General features: G+C 41.2%; 2 protein-coding genes across 2 annotated transcripts in view; one reads left to right on the top strand and one right to left on the bottom strand.

The window, feature by feature from the left end:
* Positions 1 to 9,695, top strand: part of elp3 (elongator acetyltransferase complex subunit 3) — a 28,802-nt gene extending 19,107 nt beyond the window's left edge. The window contains exons 10-15 of the mRNA XM_008289557.1: positions 1,933 to 2,126; positions 3,110 to 3,200; positions 6,324 to 6,389; positions 6,519 to 6,746; positions 6,964 to 7,045; positions 8,803 to 9,695. Of these exons, the coding sequence (XP_008287779.1) occupies positions 1,933 to 2,126; positions 3,110 to 3,200; positions 6,324 to 6,389; positions 6,519 to 6,746; positions 6,964 to 7,045; positions 8,803 to 8,894 (753 nt within the window). The 3' untranslated portion in view covers positions 8,895 to 9,695. The remainder of the gene's footprint in view (positions 1 to 1,932; positions 2,127 to 3,109; positions 3,201 to 6,323; positions 6,390 to 6,518; positions 6,747 to 6,963; positions 7,046 to 8,802) is intronic.
* A 4,537-nt stretch (positions 9,696 to 14,232) lies between these two features.
* LOC103362993 (serine/threonine-protein kinase pdik1l) overlaps positions 14,233 to 19,733 on the bottom strand; it is a 12,399-nt gene continuing 6,898 nt past the window's right edge. The window contains exon 4 of the mRNA XM_008289558.1: positions 14,233 to 16,606. Coding sequence (XP_008287780.1) covers positions 16,368 to 16,606 — 239 coding nt within the window. The 3' untranslated portion in view covers positions 14,233 to 16,367. The remainder of the gene's footprint in view (positions 16,607 to 19,733) is intronic.

Genomic DNA, 19,733 nt, shown 5'->3' with positions numbered 1-19,733 from the left:
CTGGTGAAGACATGTCCGTGTTGTGGAGCTCCAGTGAGTCAACTATTTTAACAATCATAAAAAAGGTCAGAATTTTTCAAGGAAAGATGCTGAAAATTCGCTTCCACTTCTCCAACGCCCTGTAAAAGATGCCAAACGTAACACGATGAACCTCTCCTTAGCATCTTTCAGCATCACGCTCTGCTTTTCCGACTCCAGCTTTATGTTTTCGTTCTCATCAGTGCAGTTTCACATACAGCTGATCTCACAGCTGTGATAAAGCCATTCAGATCCACTTTACCAGCACAGAACCGCACAGTTAGCAACTAGCTGTCAAGCTGTGGAGCACTTAGCGGCAGATATTTCCCTCAGGAGTCGAATCCTGATGTTGCTCAGTGTCTGCTAGATGTTTGCGTAATTGCTAATACTTAATTTAATGGAAGGTTGTGCACACTTGAGGAAGTTTCATTAAGTGTAATCAAAGGTAATTTGCTGTCAGAGTCCAAATATTTAACACCTTTATGTGTAGGATTTGGAAATTTGGTGACTCGGTAGAATTATAACATAAACCACTAAGGAACACAATGCCTGAACAATTTTTTTTTTTACTATTGAGTGAAATGTGATGTTAAGTTTAGCCAAAATTGCGCAGCCGGTCTTATTCCAAGACTCCAGTGTCCATGTGACCCTTAAATGGATTAAGTGGGGTAAAGATAATGGATATGTGTCCAATTTGATGAAAAATGAGAAGTAAATGCTGCTAATATGATGCAAATAGCAGCTGAGATTGCAGTAGAGGGATGTTAAATGTGAAAGACCATCCATGAAAATTGATAATAATGATTCCATTCAGGCTCCAGCACAGACCTCTTCACTACTGTTTGCCAGCTGAAGGAAGCAGGGATCTCTTGATTTTTCTTTTCTTTTCTTTTTTTTTAAAAAAAATTCGTCTCTTTTCAGCTATTATGTGTGACTCATATACTGTGTGCTGCATCGAGTTCCGACTGTGTGTCTGGATCACAGGCCGGTTCAGGACCCGCAGAGGGCAGCAGCAAGAGAACTTTGCATCCTCCTCGAGTCCATCCCGGCTGTCCTGATAATGAAATTCGATTACAACTTGCTCCCAGCCTGAGATCCTCTCTCACTTATCTCATGTGTACAGATGCTCCCGTTTCCCAGGGGAGGCATCTTTAACAGGGTTCCTCTCCAGCAACCAACAGGAGCTGTGATACGACATTCAAAGCGGTAGCAGGTGCAGAATCCCCCCAAAATGGTCTCTAGACTCCCTTTTTTTTTTTTCTTTTTTTTTTTCCCCCTGTTGTCGAAGAATTGTTATTCGTCAGATCGGCTCCCTCTCCTCCCCTCCCTTTAGGTTTACTGCAGGGCCATGTGGGACGTGTCCTGTTGTGATTATGAGCTGTGACGAGAATGAGATTATGAGATACTGATAATGCAGCCTATTTTGGAGAATGTGCCTCGGTTCCAGATCTTCACGGTCCCGATCATGATAGTTGGCGGCGGAAGGGGGGGAGGAGAATGGCTGGAAATTACGCCGATTCCCCTCACTGCACAAAACCAGACAGCAGCATTTGTTTCCTTCAATTGAATAACTGAGCACTGTTCTGCTGTCCTCTGCTGTGTTCAAACTCAATGGATGTCTGCCTTTAGGTTAAGGAGTCAGCGACTTTGCAAATGGACCGAGTTCCATTGAACACTCCAGCACTTTTCTTTCCACGTCAAGGGGCAAAATGAATAAAACAAACTCTGTGGGCATTTCTTTAGATCCACTGCATCTATAGTTCAAACTCATTTACACAGGGACTTGGGGTAAAAGAGCTACAATCACATCAAATGATTCATCTGGAAATACTGAAGTGTGTTAAATCCATTTCAGTTTGCGTCACGTATAGATACGCTTTAATGTGCAACGTGGATCTGTATCTGTGTTTGCAGGAGTTTTTTGAGAATCCAGCGTTCAGGCCCGACGGTTTGAAGCTGTACCCGACGCTGGTGATCCGAGGCACGGGTCTGTACGAGCTGTGGAAGACGGGCCGCTACAAGAGCTACACGCCGAGCGCTCTGGTGGACCTGGTGGCCCGGATTCTGGCGCTGGTGCCACCCTGGACACGAGTGTACCGGGTGCAGAGGTGAGCGAGTTAACAGGAGACTGTGGCTCTAAACCCTAAGCAGCTTGTGCAAGTTACAATGCCCTAAATCATGAAGAAAGAAATAACAGAAGTTTTTTATTTGTTGCCAAACTTGGACAAAAATGGGGTTTCACATGCTGTTGATTTGCATTTTTATTACCTCAAGAAACTTTTTCACATTAGTCTGCACCTAAACTCTACAGACATTTCACCATGCTGCATTTATTTTATTGATCAAGTGTGTTTTACTTTCTTCTCATTCTCTCTAATTAATTTCCACGCTGCTCCGTGTAAACACAGCCTGCAGTTCAGCCGACAAGTCGGAAATTTTGGTACTGCACTTGTTACATAAATAAATGTATGTGTTTTCTGAAAAATGTCTTTACATTACTGAGCCATCGTAAGATTTTTAGATGTGATATATTCACATGAAATAAAAGCATTCATGTGGTAGCTTTAAAATACAGTTATAAGAAATAAAATAAGTCTAAACATATTTGAAAGAGCAAATTCTGTGCATTTCAGAGTGATGTAGAGCCACGATGATTAATCTTGAAATGGATCTGCAAAAATTCTGACTGTTGGCCTGTTGGTTGAAGTAATTGATTTGGAGAAACAAGTGTAAATTCTCAGATTTCAGCTTTTTAAATTTGAATATTTTCTGGTTTCTTTACTCGTTTGTGACAGTAAACTGAATGTCTTTGGGTTGTGGGCGAAGCAAGACATTTAAGGACATTATCTTGAGCTTTTTGAAGCACTGATGGACATTTTTCGCATTTGACCAGACATTTTGATTAATTTATTGAGACAAGAGAGGAATTAATCTACAGTAAAAGTAATTGTTAATACGTCAGATGTATGCAGATATTCACACACTTCTGTATTTCTTATGTGGTATAGTTGTAATACCCCTGTTTAAAGCTGCTTAAAGCTAATATACCATCATCTCATGTATCATCCGTCTCCTCATTGCTTCCCATCAGGGATATCCCCATGCCGCTGGTGAGCTCCGGAGTGGAGCACGGCAACCTGCGAGAGCTGGCACTGGCCAGGATGAAGGACATGGGCACTGAGGTGAGACTCAAAGGCCTTTCATATTAGCCTAGAAGACTCTGTGTCAGCTTATTCTGAGTAAGGAAGCTAATAGACTTTTCCAGCTGGGATACGATCCAAGAGAAGGGACCGTAGGACTCTAGTGGCGGCGGCGGCGGCGGCTGCCAAAACACAAGTGCTGACTGTCAGAATCATTTTCCTATATTGCTATGATAGGGTAAAACGACAGATTAAAAAACCTCTCAGGTGCAGTTGAGGACTGTTGGAGCACAGAATTGAGCATCCTCCCTCCCACGTTCCCTGCACATTTATTGAATTTATGTTTCAAGGCAGAAAATAGATTACTAGTTTAGCAGAAGTCCAGCCAGCCTGAAAACACCACGCCACAGAATCGCCAGCTGAAGACATTGAAGCAGAAGACCCCTCACCAAGTTCCATCAAAAAAGACGTATGGGGTGAAGAGCCCCTCTTAGCTTCTGCTGGAAGGATCTTTATTGATGGTCACAGTGAAATACTGTAATACATCTTCTTGACTTTGCCCTGCATTGTGTCATCGTTTGTTAGCAAAATCATGCTATTTTCATACCGTTTGGTGGAAACCAGCTCAATTCAATTTTATTTGTATAGCGCATATTTACAACAACAAGCCATCTCATAGCGCTTAACAAAGGCAGAGACAGAAACACCCAACAATCCAAAACATTTGGATTCCCTATAAGCTTCAGCAGTCCGAAAGCAGTCTACAACAGTGGGAAGGAACCGAAAACCCCCACAAGGGTAAAAAAAAACTCCGACAGAACCAGGCTTAGGGAGGGACAGCCATCTGCCTCGACCGGTTGGGTGGATGTAGGATGAATTATAAAATTTAGTTTACAGTTAAACAAGTTATTAGAAGTTCCGAACTGTGTTGAATTTTTGTCAAATGTTGCACCCCATTTCTGCAGCACAGTTGTGCTGCATTTGTTTAAATTATCTAATCGTTGACTTTTTGAAGCAGTTTCTGAGCAGTTTTTTTGTGCCGGTTATATTTTTAGTAACTGTGGGTTCATTTTTCACTGCAATATAAAGTCTTCTATGGAAACAGCACAACCATGACTAGAAGTAGAGAGAACTTGAGTCTATCTTTAACACAGAAAAAGATGAAAAAATTTTGAGAAAAAAAAAGTTAATTAGTTTACGTATTTTACAAAAAAAAAAAGAAAAAGAAAAAAAAAAGAAATCAGTATGTACAACATTCTAAATGTTGGAAATAATGGTGACTACACATAAATATTTTTATTAGTTTCCTAACTTGTGTCCTAGCTGCTCTGTATAAACACAGCCTGCACTTCAACCCAGTTCAACCCCACAGTCACTGAATTTTTGCCACATGACTGTTGTTCACAACGGAGTCACTAACGGCTTCCTGGTTGTGGCGAGGAGCACAAACTTTTTTGTTTTTGCCAGAATCTGTTTTGTGCAAAGGGTTTATTTTTGGTGAATTTTTAAACGAGACATGAAAAATAGTGATTTTGGTGAAGCGTCATCATTTTGAGTGATGGTTCTTTCTGTTCCTACAGTTACTGGCTTTGATGAAAGGCGTACTAAATGAAGCCTTTTCAAACCTGCCTGCAGATTTGGGGATTCATAGGGTTGAAAACTTTTCAGGCTGGCTTGCAGCTTCATGCAACTAACTTTATCTGTTGCTGAAGCATCGTTTTTTTTTTTTTGTTTTTGATATACACAAAAAAAAGTCTTGTCCAAGACTTTAGTTTTCCCATCACTTATTTCGTTTTAAGAAATGGTCGTTCATCCTTGAAACAGAAAGCATTTAAAGTCGTAATCCTTAACACGTCCGACCTGGTTGATTTGGACAAACCAGTGGTTACCATGGGAACATCAAGTGCCGTTTAATATTACAGCAAACGCTCCTTGAACAACTACTTTATCAAAAGTACCACAAAAGAGCCACTGGTGTATCTACAGTGCAGCCAAACAGACATCTGTCAGTGATTGTTCTTTTTCATCACCAAGAACAAACGCGATCTGATTTCATGCTGCACACGCTGACAGTATTTCACACAACACGTCTTGTTGTGCAGCCCACTGTGGCTGCTGTTTCATCTTCTATTGTTCCCTGATGAGTGAAAATGATCTGTTGTCAAATAATCCTGAAAATGTGTTTTGTCGAGACATTTTTGTTGATGTCAGCACGAACCTCTGCGAGAAACTCCTTCCATCATCTCCTGCTTCACAATAGTTCCTGGGTGGTGACGTTCAGAAATGTTGCGTTAGCATAAGCAATAACTTGCACTAACAGTCTAATACGGTCCTTATATGGTGTAAAAAGACGTGATAGTGAGGCTCATAACGGTGAGATGAATTCCTGTTGTTGCATCGGGCTGCCTGCAGCAACATCTTTTGTGTATTTCTGGCTGCGCACTGGTTCCTTTAAAAGTGGTAATCACACAATGTTATCATCCTAAAAAAGCCCACCCTCTTTAGTGTAAAATACAGGATTTAATTTAGTAAAAACTTAAAGTATTCTATGTTTTATGTTCTAGAAAACTGAAACTGAAAAAAACAGAAACCTTAAAGAACCCATGTTGTGTATGCTTTCAGATTCATACATTTATTTTTCAGGTCTACTAGAATATCTTTACATACTTTAATGTTCAAAAACTACATTACTTTTCTCATACTGTGCATTGCTGCAGCATTTCTATGTGAAACTGAAAATCTTGTCTCTTTAAAGGCTCTCTTCTGAAGAGCTGCTCTGATTGGTCAACTGGCCCGACAAAAGCAAGGCAATGTTGGTTTCGGACTGCAACCTCTGAACTATGAGTATAGTTGAGAGACGTAGCTCTGATAGAAGTGGCTCTAGCAGGAAAGAAATGATGAATGGAACATTTTCAAAATGGGAAATTAGCAGCTAAGCAGGCGTTGCGCAGATGTGTTACATGGTGATGTAGATAAGTAACGAAAGAAAAGCCTGGACTTTAAATTGCGTGTTTCAGGTAGGTAAGAAGTTTTCTGTGGGAGAGGATAACTACCTTTGGCTTGGATTTTGCGCGTTTGCAGAAGGAAGGGGATGATATGGGCTCTTTAAATTCTCAGACTCGTCCAGAGAATGTACGTTTCTAAGCTTTTTTGATGCGTTTGCAGTGTCGAGATGTGAGAACCCGAGAAGTGGGCATTCAGGAGATCCACCACAAAGTCAGACCTTACCAGGTAACTTGCGCATTCCCCTTCACAGAGTTTCAGATAAGTGGATGAAAGATTGTGTACTGATGACAAAAACAAAAAACCTGTGAGTGATATTCTTTGAACACTGTTAACTAATACAGATTCTGTTTGCAGGTGGAGCTGGTGAGGAGGGACTACGTGGCAAACGGCGGCTGGGAGACCTTCCTCTCCTACGAGGATCCGGAGCAGGACATCCTCATCGGCCTGCTTCGGCTGCGTCGCTGCTCTCCGCAGTCTTTCCGTCCGGAGCTCAAAGGAGGAGTCTCCATCGTCCGAGAGCTGCACGTCTACGGCAGCGTCGTCCCCGTGAGCAGCCGAGACCCCAGCAAGTTCCAGCATCAGGTGGCTGCATTTTCAAACACACACTTGTCGTAGAAAATAAGCTCTTCCACCCGTCAATTTTTTTACCAGCTGTGAATGTGATTGTTTTTCTCCTGCACTGTCTGAGATCACACCTGGAATCTGTTTTCTTTGGCCCACTTCAGAGTAAAGAAATTTAAGATGAAGATTTGTGGAAAAGTGACTGATTTGACAAAGTGGTTTATGTTTATCTCTTTAGGGTTTTGGTATGATGCTGATGGAGGAGGCGGAGAGAATCGCCAGAGACGAACATGGCTCCGGCAAACTGGCCGTAATCTCAGGTAAGAAGTACACAGAAGGGTGTAGTTTACCCCCTCCTCAGACATCTGACTACAAACATTCATATGCATCTGAAAATAAAAGTGTCAAGACAAGAATATTGTAATCCGTGTGCAGTTTTCCTTAAAAGCACTGCAAATGGAAACATTCCCACCTTGCTCCTGGTCCGCTTGGCGACACTCGTAGTGACTAATGATAACTGTATCTGTTTACAGAACACACTCATGTTGTTAGTCAGTAATGATTGTAAACACAACACGTCAGCACCGGCGTATACGTCACTGGAACAGCGTTTGTGTAATTACTGCCATAAAGTGGAGACGAAAGTTCAGCGCTGCAGGTAGATTTTTGCATTTAAAATGTGTTTTAGTCAAACAGTTAAACTCGCTGCTACACAGAATATTTGAGTCGTATTTTCAGAAATTGAGCACTCGTCAGTTTTAGAGCCCAAATGATACAAATATTTTGAAGTCAGCACCAATATAGCCCCTTACAGGCTCTGTTTCGTTAACGTGATGGCGGCTGATTGCGTCGGCTTCGTGTCAGAATGGGCGTCCTTGTAACATTGCCGTAAAAAAATCACGCAATTCTTCGAGGTCGGAGCTTTGAACAAGTCTGAACTGAACCATCACACGCAATCAACAGTACTTTGATTTGTGGGAAGTGACTACGGTGGCTGACAGGGACAAATGACGTGCATGTACACAAATGAGCTGCATATATGTGAATGTGTTGCATAAACAGGAACGCGCTGCATAAATGAAAACAAATGCAAAAAGAAAACGCTGCATATCCAGTCACACAACGGAAGTGCCACAGGCCTCAAGGGGTAGTTTTTTAGCTTTCCAGTCACTGTGATTATATGGTGCTGAAGTGGTGTTTTACTCCCATCTCCCTGTGTTCTCTCTGTTATGTTTATCCATGGAGACGAGAGAATACATTTTCATACAGCTTTTACCTCAGCTAGCGTTACTTGTCTCGCTCACCGTTGTCTGCCTCTCAGGTGAAAAGCTCACTGCTGCCCCTAGAGGCCTGGGGCTCTTCCGTTGTGTGACTGGAGATGCAGCGTTTTCCTTTCGCAGTGCATTTCTGTTTATGCAACACATTCATGTATTTGCAGCTTGTTCGTGTCTATGCGCGTCATTTGCCCCTGTCAGCCACCATAAGTGACCTTGGGGAGACTTTTTCTACATTTCAGCACCAATATTCATCCAAAAAACATCACAGAGGCCTAATATACAGTTTGTGTGTCACACATTTCTCACTCATTTGGCTCCGCCATTTCAAATCTATGAGGCTCAAAAATAAAATGTCCATAATTATAAAAACAGACACCAACAGCATCAATAAATGATACTCAACACACTCAAGTTTTTTTTCCCCCACAAGATGTTGAAGTTTGTTGCTTCCAGCTGTTTCTGACTATTTCCTCTGAGTTTATTAAACACCTGCAACATCTAACAGTTGCAGCATCCATGTGAGCGTCTACAAAGATAGACGCACATGGAGCAACAGCAGTAACTTCATTCATTAGTTCCAACTATAAATTTGCCCCAAAGTGGAGACAAGGTCAATCTAACAGCAGGTCACACTGTGTGGAAAATATCTACAGTATGTGGCGTCTGTCGTTCAGCGGTTGGTAACACCTGTTGATTCCTTTTTTCTTTCCGTTTTTGTTAAATAAATAATCAAATAAATGTCTGTTTTTTCTGATTCGTGTCATTCTGTGTCACAAACCTGTGTGTGGTTTGTCCCGCAGGTGTAGGAACCAGGAACTACTACAGGAAGATGGGCTACGAGCTGGAGGGACCGTACATGGTGAAGGACCTGTATGGTCCAGGAATGGACTGAACCCAACCACGTTTTTTTTATCAGGACGCTGCACTCAGATTTACATACGCTCACAAACTACTTTATTTATCAGAACAATATTCCAGGGACGTGCTTCTGCAGTATTTGTAGTGAAACTGTAGATAATGGTTCTTCTCACAGAATATGCCGCTCCCTTTTTTTTTTTATCTAGAACACACCAGGCAAAGCTGCTGCGTTTCTTCGATAAGGAGAAAGCGAGAGGACGTAAGGAATTTGAGTTCAATTTAAGATGCAAACACTCTCTACATGTACGGTCTCTGCAAAAGCATGTGAAATCATACATGTGAGTTTGCTCCTCTTCCTGAGGAAAAGCGCCTCGATAATGAACTCTGTCAAAAAGCAGCGCTGGTTCCGTTCGACTTGAAGGCCGTTTTAAATTCAAATGTTACACATGTCTGGGGAAGAAACATCGAAAGGTGTCCCTTAAATAAATGTCGTCTGGGAAGAGAGACCTGCTTAGCATCATGGTTTGAGTTAATCATGTTTATGTTGCAATTAAATAGGAAACCCATTACGAGTCAAGCGTTCATTAACGCTTGGCAGTGGATGAATGAACAGTGGGAAGTGTCCTCACTGGGCAGCCGTTGTATAATTGCGCAATTTTGATTTATAGGGCAGGAAATTGAATATTAGTGTTACATAAATTGCTTTTTAAAGCCCCTCAGTTAATCCTGTTTCTTGTTTTTCTGTCATGCATTCTTGGGTTTCTGGTAAAATCCAGAGGTTTGATCGTTTCTTTCCTCAAAGAATAAAGTATATTTCAGCTACTGTGATGTGAAAGAAGTCGTTCCTGTCACAAGTGATTGAACTTAATATAGCCAGAAAGGTCACTGCATAAAAGAGGCTCCTGTAATGTATTCCCCAATGTCAAAGGTTTCACCTCTTGGCAGGAAACCCCCCCAATGATTCCCCTGTGAGGGCGTTTTGCTGGCTCATTTGACGCAGCCTATCCAATTATCAGTTACCTGTCTATTGAGCAGTGACTGAACGCCGTGTTCGGCCGCTCTGTTACTGGAAAAAGGGGTTTGTCATTTGAAAAATAGCCAGCAATAAAGCACGCAGCGACCTATGTCTCATATAGACTGGAGCTGCTCGGCGCGATAGAGGCTGAGCGGCGGTGCGTAATTTCCTGGATGTGTGTCGTGACTGCGCTCTGCTGTGTGTCGGTGTTGCAGTCCTGACGCAGTGAGGAATCGGCCACATTCGGGCTTTCTCTCCACGCTTGCTCGCTCCTATCAGCTGTGAAATCTGAAAAAGGACTCCCACCACCACCACCACCACCACCACCCGCCTCCTCCCGCTCACACTGGCTGAGCTGATTTGTGCTGTGGAGGAGTTTGGGGTCTAATCTTCGCTGCAACATGAGTACAAGTGGAGCGAGTTCGCTTGAACTCTGCTGAATTGAAGGTTACAGGATTTATCTGTAAAAAATGAGCACACAAAAGAAGAGAAAAGGGCTTTAAGTGTGTTGATAATGCACATATTTGACCCCTTCGTCCCGTTTTTACACTTTTTTTACACGCATGAAAGTGCAGAGTAATGAATAGAAACTGTAGAACACGGTGCTCTCGCTGAGCTGGATCAGCTGGAGTGAGTTTGCTGTGTCTTATAGGTTGTTAATGCTCCTTTAAATAGTCCAGGAGAAGAGATGCAGGGGCTGGTGTGGAGAAAAAGTTCACCAATAAACCAAAATAGAGCTCTAAACATAACTAAAAAAAAACAAAACACTGAAATTTCTGTTTATGTTTTTGCCTGATCAGAGTTTGTAACTCTCCTCCACCTCCTCCTGCATTTTCTGCACCTTGTTGTCTTCACCCGTCTTGTTTTTCATAAACTCTCTTACACCTGAATGGAGACAGACTTTTTACTTTGAGCTTTACTTAACAGAAAATACCACCTCACCCACTTTCCTACGCTTATACAGAAGTAGTGTGAAGAGGATTTACTGCTTAAGAGACACTCAGAAGACCCAAAATGTGAACTGTATGTGTTTGTGATCGACAGTATCTTGTTTTTAATGGATGGTTGGTGTAACAGAGGAATATATGCAGCTCTGATTCTATATGATTAGTCACAGATGCTGCTTTCTTCTGAGAAATACCTTCAATAAGGGCACTAAACTCTTATTTTTCTTTGATTTATCGGTTTTTATTATTGGAAAGTTTAGTTCTTGAGCGCTTGTAGACATTTATGTAGTCGCTTTGTTTAAAATACTACAGATGGAGCGCAGATCCAGTTAAGGAAGCAGGAATTTTGTGTATTTTATCATTTAAAAGCATCGTGGTATTTGAGCTGCTGATGCTCTCTCAAACTGGCTGCATCGGTCGACCACAAATCTGCACCAATGTGTAGTTAATACAGCACAGACGACGGTGTGTTTGCCTGAAACCTCACTGGGCTGTACATTGTTTTAAATAAAACTCCGTCAGTACCTCGGCAACACTTTGTCGGATTTAACTTTACGATACCCTGAGGATCCATCCGAATGACCTCAGCTGATTTTTAAGAGCAGAGTACAGTTGCAAAGCAAGAGTTATTGCTCACTGTAATGTCTCCTCTTGTCCACACTGGCTGTAAATTGATCCCTTTCTAATGCGATTTCAATTTTGAGTAATGGAGGATAAGAGCTTTTGGCAGGTACAAGTTAGTCAAATCTAGTTCTTCCAAAGATAAGTTCTCTTTTTTAAGCAGCAGATTCTCTCCTAATGTTGCTTTTACTGTTACATGAGGGAGTTTGGTGCCTAAAAAAACGATGAAGCCTCGTATCAGCTCACACTTTGATGCATTTAGCACAAAATGTGGACTGCAGATCTGAGTTCAAGTATTCAGATCCTTCAGAAAAAGTGTCCGTATCACACTGTGAACATATTCCACTGCAGGTAGATGTCCTGCGTTCAGTAAAAGTATGTTATCAGAAATATTTCATTTTTTCTGCTGAAAACTGCCTGTTTTATGCGGTGCTTTAGGATTAATATTACTGCTGCATTCATGTGTGTGTTGCATTTTACTGCTTCAGATGTGTACGGTCGGCCAGTTTTAACCACTTTATACACTGCTGGGTGGTTTATTTTATAGTAATGCAACATATTCTGTAAAATCACGTTTGTATTGTCGCTTGGAACCGCAAATCTCTAAAAACTCGTCATTAACTCAGGATGAACCGCCCCGTTCTCAGGTTTGTGATGATGCGTTTTCCTGAAAAGCCAAGAGTTTAAACAAAAAAAAATAATCGTAATGTTAGCGTGATGACAGTTTTTCTCAGTCACTATGGTACGTTTCTCGAATCATCCTCCTCATTTGCAAAACAGTGAGTGCATTTCTCAAAACAATTCGTACGGATAGCAAAACACCATGGATTACCTGCAAAAGGCAGTTACTTGCTCAAAATCCTTAGTTCATCTCTCAAAGCTAAATATCTGTGTCACATGTCAGTGCCTCAGAATGACAAGTCCTTGTGTCAATGTGTACGGATAAGACAGTCACATTGTTTAGTCATGTTGTCTATATAACTGTTTTACTCTGGAGGGATGTTCTGATGTCACTTATTGTAAATTGTGAGTTACACCTTAGTGTATGTGGGAGATTGATTGCAAAAGACTGGACAAGATTCACATTTAGGCTTTTACTGTTTGTCCTGTAATTTGTTGACAGACCAGGTCAGTGCGATACAGAAAGGAAAAGACAGAACTGTGTAGTACAAAGAAAACAACAAAAGCAGAAATATGAACATAGGACAGCCTCCTTAGGGAAAACTGTACATGCAGTGCTGTAGGAATTACAGTGCAGTCTTAGTTGATGGTTCATAAGATGCACCTGATTGATCATTGGTTGATCTACATAATGCTGCACACATTTCCCTTCATTAGAGAAAGTCAAGATTCACCTGGGAGCAACTTACCAGCTCAGGACAGATTTAGAAAAAAGTCTGATGGTAATGTATAGAAAGATGCTCGACATATTCTGACAACTTGTTCGACCATTTTGCATGTAAAGACTGATGCGATGAACTAATGCCTACATGTTGTGGGGGTGAGACGATTCAACAGAGACCCATTCTTATACATTTTGATCAACATGACAGAAGCAGTTGATAATGTAGGAAACAGCAGAGAGCTGTACATAATCCTTAGCGTGGATGTACAAAGCATTTAGAACTTGTTCAAAGAAATGAGAAACTGATTTTTTGATGTGCACAAGTGACGCAATGATGTGAATATTGAACAAGTGGTTTTGAGAATTTCAATTCTGATCTGAGAAATGAAGCAAAGCAACTGAGCAAAACTGTACTAGTGTAAAATAGTTTGCACCTTTTAAGACGTAGAGCAGGGGTGTCGACATCCGGTCCTTGAGGGCCGCAATCCTGCATGTTTTAGATGTTTCTCTCTTCCAACACACCTGATTCAAATGATCAGGATCGTTATCAGACTTCTGCAGAGCTTGATGATGAGCTGATCATTTGAATCAGGTGTGTTGGAAGAGGGAACCATCTAAAACATGCAGGATTGCGGCCCTCGAGGACCGCAGTTCGACACCCCTGACGTAGAGGAATATTCTGAACGCATTAAGGCACTTTACTTTTAGTTTATCAGAAAAAATGGAATTCAAAAATCACCAGATTCGAAGATACTAAAGTTTTCTCTCGATAAGAATATAAAAATGTGTCAGTGGAGTAAAAAGTACAATATTTACCACTTAGATGTAGTGGAGTCTAAGTATAAAGCTGCATAAAATGGAAATACTTCAGTAAAAATGCCTTGAACTTGGACTTGAGTAAATACAGTTTGCTACGTTCAACCACTGCTGCAGATTAAGGTTCACATCTCTCATGTTGGAGGCGTAACTTCTTCAGTGCAAGTATGATTTTAAGAGAAAAAAAAGTGTAGATTCTAAGTCATCCAGGGCTTAATAATCCAAGGAGCTTCAGTAAAAAGCAGCTCAGCTTCTCTTTTAGGATCGTGAAGCCTCCCAATCAAGTAGCTTCTTCAGTTCTGGTGTTTTTACCCAAAGACCTATAATAGAGTTTATTTAATTCCTCTTCAGACCAAAGTACTCCAGATAATTTCACTCTTAATGGACTTTTCCTGCTCCGGCGAGTCAAAACGTCTGCCATGTGGCTAGAACACTCACTCTCACCGCTAAAGGTCACGGGAGCAAAGGTCACTCGGTTTAAATCTCCGCTGGCACCTCTGACGTCTATCGCAAGAACAGGCTGACAAAGCCGCCGCTTACCTCCACGTCAAGGCTGCATTTATGCCTGCCCTTTTTTCTAAGTGGGTTATCATGCATTTGAAATAAATAACAGTCGGGTTACCAGCGATTAGAGATGTCACAATTTCATCTTTATTTAAATAACAGTCGATTTTTAAAAAGCAGACGTTTGGACACAATCCGTGTTACATCACAAAAGAACAGTAAAGTAAGGAGGCCGTGACTAAGACTGATGAGCAGCAATAAACGTTGTGGATGCGATCTGCAACAGTCCTAATGCCTGGCTTTAATTTCCTGTTCGTGAGCGGACGGTATATTAGCCATCGTTAGTCACACTGAGCTTCACGCCCCGAGTCCTTTCGGAGCCGAGATTTTACTGAAACGCTCACACGGTAGCGCAGTTTTAGTAAACTTTTAAAGCCTTCGATGGTTTAAAACGGTTATATGTTACCGACTCAAAGCACGCCGGTGAAATAACGAGGAAACGTTTAAAAATGGAACAAATCCGGACCGAAAAATGAGATATTTTCAAGTAATATTCAGAATCAGATATGAAGGAAATACGACAAACAACAGACGTGTGCAGAAAGCAGGCAACCTGTTCTAACCTTTATGAGCTCGACTAGATGTGTGGTGCCGATATCTCGCATTAGATATGCTTCAAACAACATTTTAGAAATCCATGTTGTCATTTTTCCAACAACGAATGTCACTTTTACGTGTGTTTGGAGTTTCTCATTGCAGAAATCAACAATCTGCAGCTGAATGAAGACGAGTTGTAATTCCAGTTTCATTCTGACTACTCATAAGGTAGCTTTAATTCCCCCTTAAATTCAAGATATCTGCATTTCCCTTTTATTTTTTTTTAAATATCCTAAATTAGCTTTGAACTAGTCAGAATGACTCTGTAGATATTTCTAACTCGACTTCTGTTTAGTCAAAACGCAATTACAGATGTCTTGAATTGACTTTGCAGATATCTGTTGTTACATCAGAAGCTACAAAAAGTGGCTTTTTTTAAAACACACTAGCCGTTTTACCACCAAGCAAACTGGGGAAGTTCTAGTAAATGTCGACCACAAGCCTCTAATGAACAAAGCTCTGGTCCTCCACTAACTCCTCACCGATGAGCTCTTTCTGTTTCGCTGCATTTTCCAGCGATTTTATCCGCCGCAGCCACCGCTGTTACTTCTACCTGCTCAATATCTGATGAGGAACATCACGAGAGCAGCGTCATGCACAACAATTCAGAGAGCGGTGATGACATTTGAGATATTTTTGAACTATTCTGTGGATCCACTGGTCAAAATGATGTTGTTGATATGTGGAATTTAAGTAGTGGACGGTTAACCTCAGATATTAGATGTTAGAACAGCTTAAGAAGAAGAAGAAGAAGAAGAAATGTTAACAGCATTGAATTAAAGCCACAAAGTATTTATCGTAGTAGTATTTCTGAATCATGTCCACCTCATTTACACGTATTCGGAGCACAAATATTAAAATACCTTGTAACACCACAAACGGAAAAAATGCAGCTTATATAAATTATTCATGTTTCAAGGTTTTGTTTTGTTTTTTGTTAAATAATCTTTCAAGACATCTGAAGATATATTCAATCTGTGCTACATCAATATGTTATTATTTGGGGCAAAAACCATAAAGACAGATGCCAGCTACATTTTCAGCAAGTAAAAATTCTGATGTCCACAAATCCCATCAAAAAAAATTACCTAAATTAAGATATAATGAGGAGTCGCATTTAAGGACGAGCAGCAGCAGCAGCAGCAGCGATCCTCTGTGTCTCAGTTCAGCTCTTTATACATGTACTGAAATTGATTTTCTATGTCGAGCATTAAAGGCCTGAAGCAACAGCGTGGTGTTTACAGGAAAGACAGCCAGAGTCTGAATGCCATCGAGTGTTTTATCTGCAGTGCAGTCGGGGGGTCCGAGGTCAATGGACCGCTTTCCACAAGAGGATCTGGAGGCCGGATTGGAAATGGCCTCCAGTTTTTCCCTTTATGCTGCTTTCCACAGTGTTTACAAACCGAGCGGCTGCTTCAATGACAAAAATAGCACCTTCAGTCCCACATAATCATACGTATTTCTTATCCCAGCTTCCCCGAGGCAGCAAAGTGGCCGATGTTTACACATAGTGGAGGAACTGCAGTCGGGGGGTCCAGTCAATTCGTCCGTGTAACGGCTATAGTGGTTACAGCCATTATGGTCTCTTAAGCGCGCTTTCTGTCAGCGGGAGTCCTCTTTGAGAGCCGAGCGCAATCTGGCCTCCAGCTGGTCGGCGGGGGGTCGGGCGTCCGGGTCGGAGGCGAGCATGTCCGAGAGCAGGGAGCACATGGCCGGGCCGGGAGGGGGCGGCAGCGGGGGCGCCCTCTTAAACTTCATGGGGATGCACAGCTGGAGGTCGGCGTTCTCCCACAGGGCCTCCCCCAGCGGCATGAGCCAGCGGCCTCGGCACACGTAGGCACCTGGAGGGGGGGAGGAGACAGAGGGGGGGGGGGGGACACAGAGGTGAGGCGTGATGCTGGAGGTTCCTGATTAACGGAAGGAACGGAAGCTGCAGGGAGACGCTCGGGTTCGTGTTTGCGAGACGTCAAATGCCCGCTGGTTCGCCGGGTTTCTGGAAATTGCTATCAGTGTGTGGAAGAGTTGCTTTTTTGATGAGTCACTTGTGTGTTGATTTAGAAACAACAGAGTTATGACAGTGAATGAAAAATGTGGCGCGCAGTAGAAAAGCTGTATGAGAACAGGAAGAAACAAGTTCATACATCGACATGTTGAATCTGACTTAAATGTAGGGGCTGTTCATCTCAAATCAGCAAATTCTGCCATCTTCATAACATAAATGTAGATTTTTATAGATATTTATGAAATTTTAATACTTATTAAATACATTCCAAGATAAAAGATTTATAGAAATTGCCCATCGAACCTCTTCTAGATTATTTTTTTGCACACTGAAGTTTGAGATTATGTTTGAACGACAACATCTCATTTTCATTTGTGTTATGTCTCTCCATGATATTAACCAGAATCTGCAATATCTCTGATAATGAGTGAGGTGAAGTAAGAAAAAAAACTGAAAAGTACCATCTTTGAACACAAACTTTTGAAAAAAGATAGTATAGAAGCCAACTAGTGACAGTTTCTGAACCATAAGCAGCTGCATGTCACAAAAAAACAACACATATAGATATGCTTTTTCATGTATACTTAATCACAAAGATGAAAAGTAAGTTATTTTCTTTTCACTTTCATACTTGATTAATAAAGTATGACAAGTTGTATCGCCAAAACAAAAATGTTGCTAGATGGTCCAAGCAGAAGAGAGTTGTGGACGGTTAAAATGGTTCTCCAAGTTTAACTAAAAGTATATTTTAATAAGGACGTTCATTTACTTGCCCGAGCAGCATAGTTTTTGTGTTTAATTGCATGTGATGCAGCAGGTGATGATGAATTATGGGTCAAAACTGGCTCTGATCAAGCAGCATTAAGTGTAATAAAGAATCATTTAAGCCACTTGATCAAACCTCAAAGTAAAGTTTAAGTACCAATTTGAGCTTCTTCTTCTTCCTCTGACATCATAAAAAATATACTTTCGCTGCTAATCAGATTAATCAAAAAAAAAAAGAAATCAAAGATAAAACTTTAATAACTTGAATTGATCGTTTGTCAGAATTTGACATTTTCTCGGCATAATGATGAATTAAAAAGTATGTGTAGATTAAAAACGGAGGAAAAACCATTAGTTGCATCCTGTGGAATGTATCTACTCTCCAACCTAAAGTGGATTATTCATGAAAGCCATTAACGAGGCATCAATCGGTAGTTAATCTGAAGGTTTCTTGTAGCTCTTGTGCGTTAAATGACGGAGCACGTCGTCTGTCACGCACGTATCTGATGGAGCTCGACACTAAACCCTGACCTGCAGCCTTTAGAGGAGGGCGGGAAGATTTCTTAACCTGCCAAAGAGCCGGGGCTTTTCTAGAGGACGAACGCAGGAGGCTGGCTGCTGCTGCTCTTTGCCTTTATTCTCTCTGCTCCCCTGCCAAGTCAAATAACCGTGTGGGTGTGTTGCATCTTCAGAGGGGATAAAGTAAAATAATGGACTATTTTATCTGCCCGTGAAAAGCCTTGAGCTGCCTCTCTCCATTTTCTCACTGACAAAGGGGATTGTGATCAGGGCTGCTAAACTCTCTTTTCCTTTTTTTTTTTTGTATTTAAATCCACTGAAGCCTTTTCTCCCTCCGATAGTAACCATTTTCATTCAGCCTAATGAAGTATCAATGACTCAGGGAGGTTCTGAGGCACTAAACTTCCGGATAATGGTTCATATCCCCCTGCCACCACATCGGCTCAGGCCAGAGCTGGTTTTTTCCAGAATAAAAGGAGACATCGGTATTACAGCCATTTCATTAGTCTGACAGTGGAGCGCAGAGCAGAACTGGGCCCTGCGCTGTCGTACATCAAGACGCTTCATCGTCTGACGGCCACGAGGGGTTCTGACAGGAAAACAGGACATTAAGAAAAAAGAAAAAGAAATTAAAATCTCAGTGCTGCTCTACAGAGGCTTTCGTCACGCCGCCTCTCCCTTCTTGTGCCGAATTGGTCGGAGCTTTGGAGACTTGGTGGCTCCAGTTCACTACATCGCCAGCTGCAGCCACGACAAGTAGAGCTGCAGCCATTAATCAAGCAGTTGTCAACTATTAACTTAATCGTCAACTAGTTGGATAAATCAGTTGGAGTAAAAGAAAAAAAAGTTTAAATTCTTTGGTTAGAACGTCTTAAATGTGAAGATTTTCTGGTTTCTTTGCTTTGGGAAACACTAATTCACTATTTTCTGACGTTTTACAGGCTAAACATCCAATCAGTTCATCAAGAAAACAGTAGAAATAGTAACTGACAACAAAAATGATCGTTAATTTCAGCCCAGTTTAGGTGTTCCTAACAGTTTGCTGAGTGGGAACACATTCGAGCAATAATTTCAACTACAATTGCCACCTAATTGTGATGTTGATCAGTTACGTGACAAGAAAATTTACTTTTAGGTTCCACAATATACCAACTATGGAAACATCAGTGCCTATTAATAGGTGGACTTTGTTAAAAAAATAAAGTGCTGATGGTTGGAAGTGCAGGGCCAGCTGTTGCATTTCACAAAATCCTTCATAAAAAAATAAAACAATCTTTAAAAAAACAAAACAAAACCATATTTTCTTGGTTTGCAGGCGCTTAAAGAGGACAAAAAAAAATCTGCATCAATAAATTTAGTGTTTGGGTTTCAGAGGGTTAATTAATGAAAAGTACTGAAATATGATTATACAAAGATCAACTCGTGTTGTTTTGCAAAATGTAACTACTCATTAATGTAGGCTGATGTGACAGAACCAAATACATTTCTGTTGGGTTTATGATATTTTTACTTAGTTTACTATTTGAGACAAAGACACTTTTCACATATCTATTTCTTGAGGCAGATTTGTGACAAGCTCAACCAAAGGCTTCAATCGTCTAACTTGCAAAAATGTATTTATTAGTGGAACATGTTGGTGCTCGGCCTTCATCATTCAGGTAAATGTTTTGGATCTTAACCAG

The sequence above is a fragment of the Stegastes partitus genome, unplaced genomic scaffold, assembly GCF_000690725.1.
Source record: "Stegastes partitus isolate 25-593 unplaced genomic scaffold, Stegastes_partitus-1.0.2 Scaffold621, whole genome shotgun sequence".
Taxonomy (NCBI): domain Eukaryota; kingdom Metazoa; phylum Chordata; class Actinopteri; family Pomacentridae; genus Stegastes; species Stegastes partitus.
The sequence above is the reverse complement of the archived record's forward strand: the minus strand, read 5'-3'. Positions and strand labels throughout refer to the sequence as shown.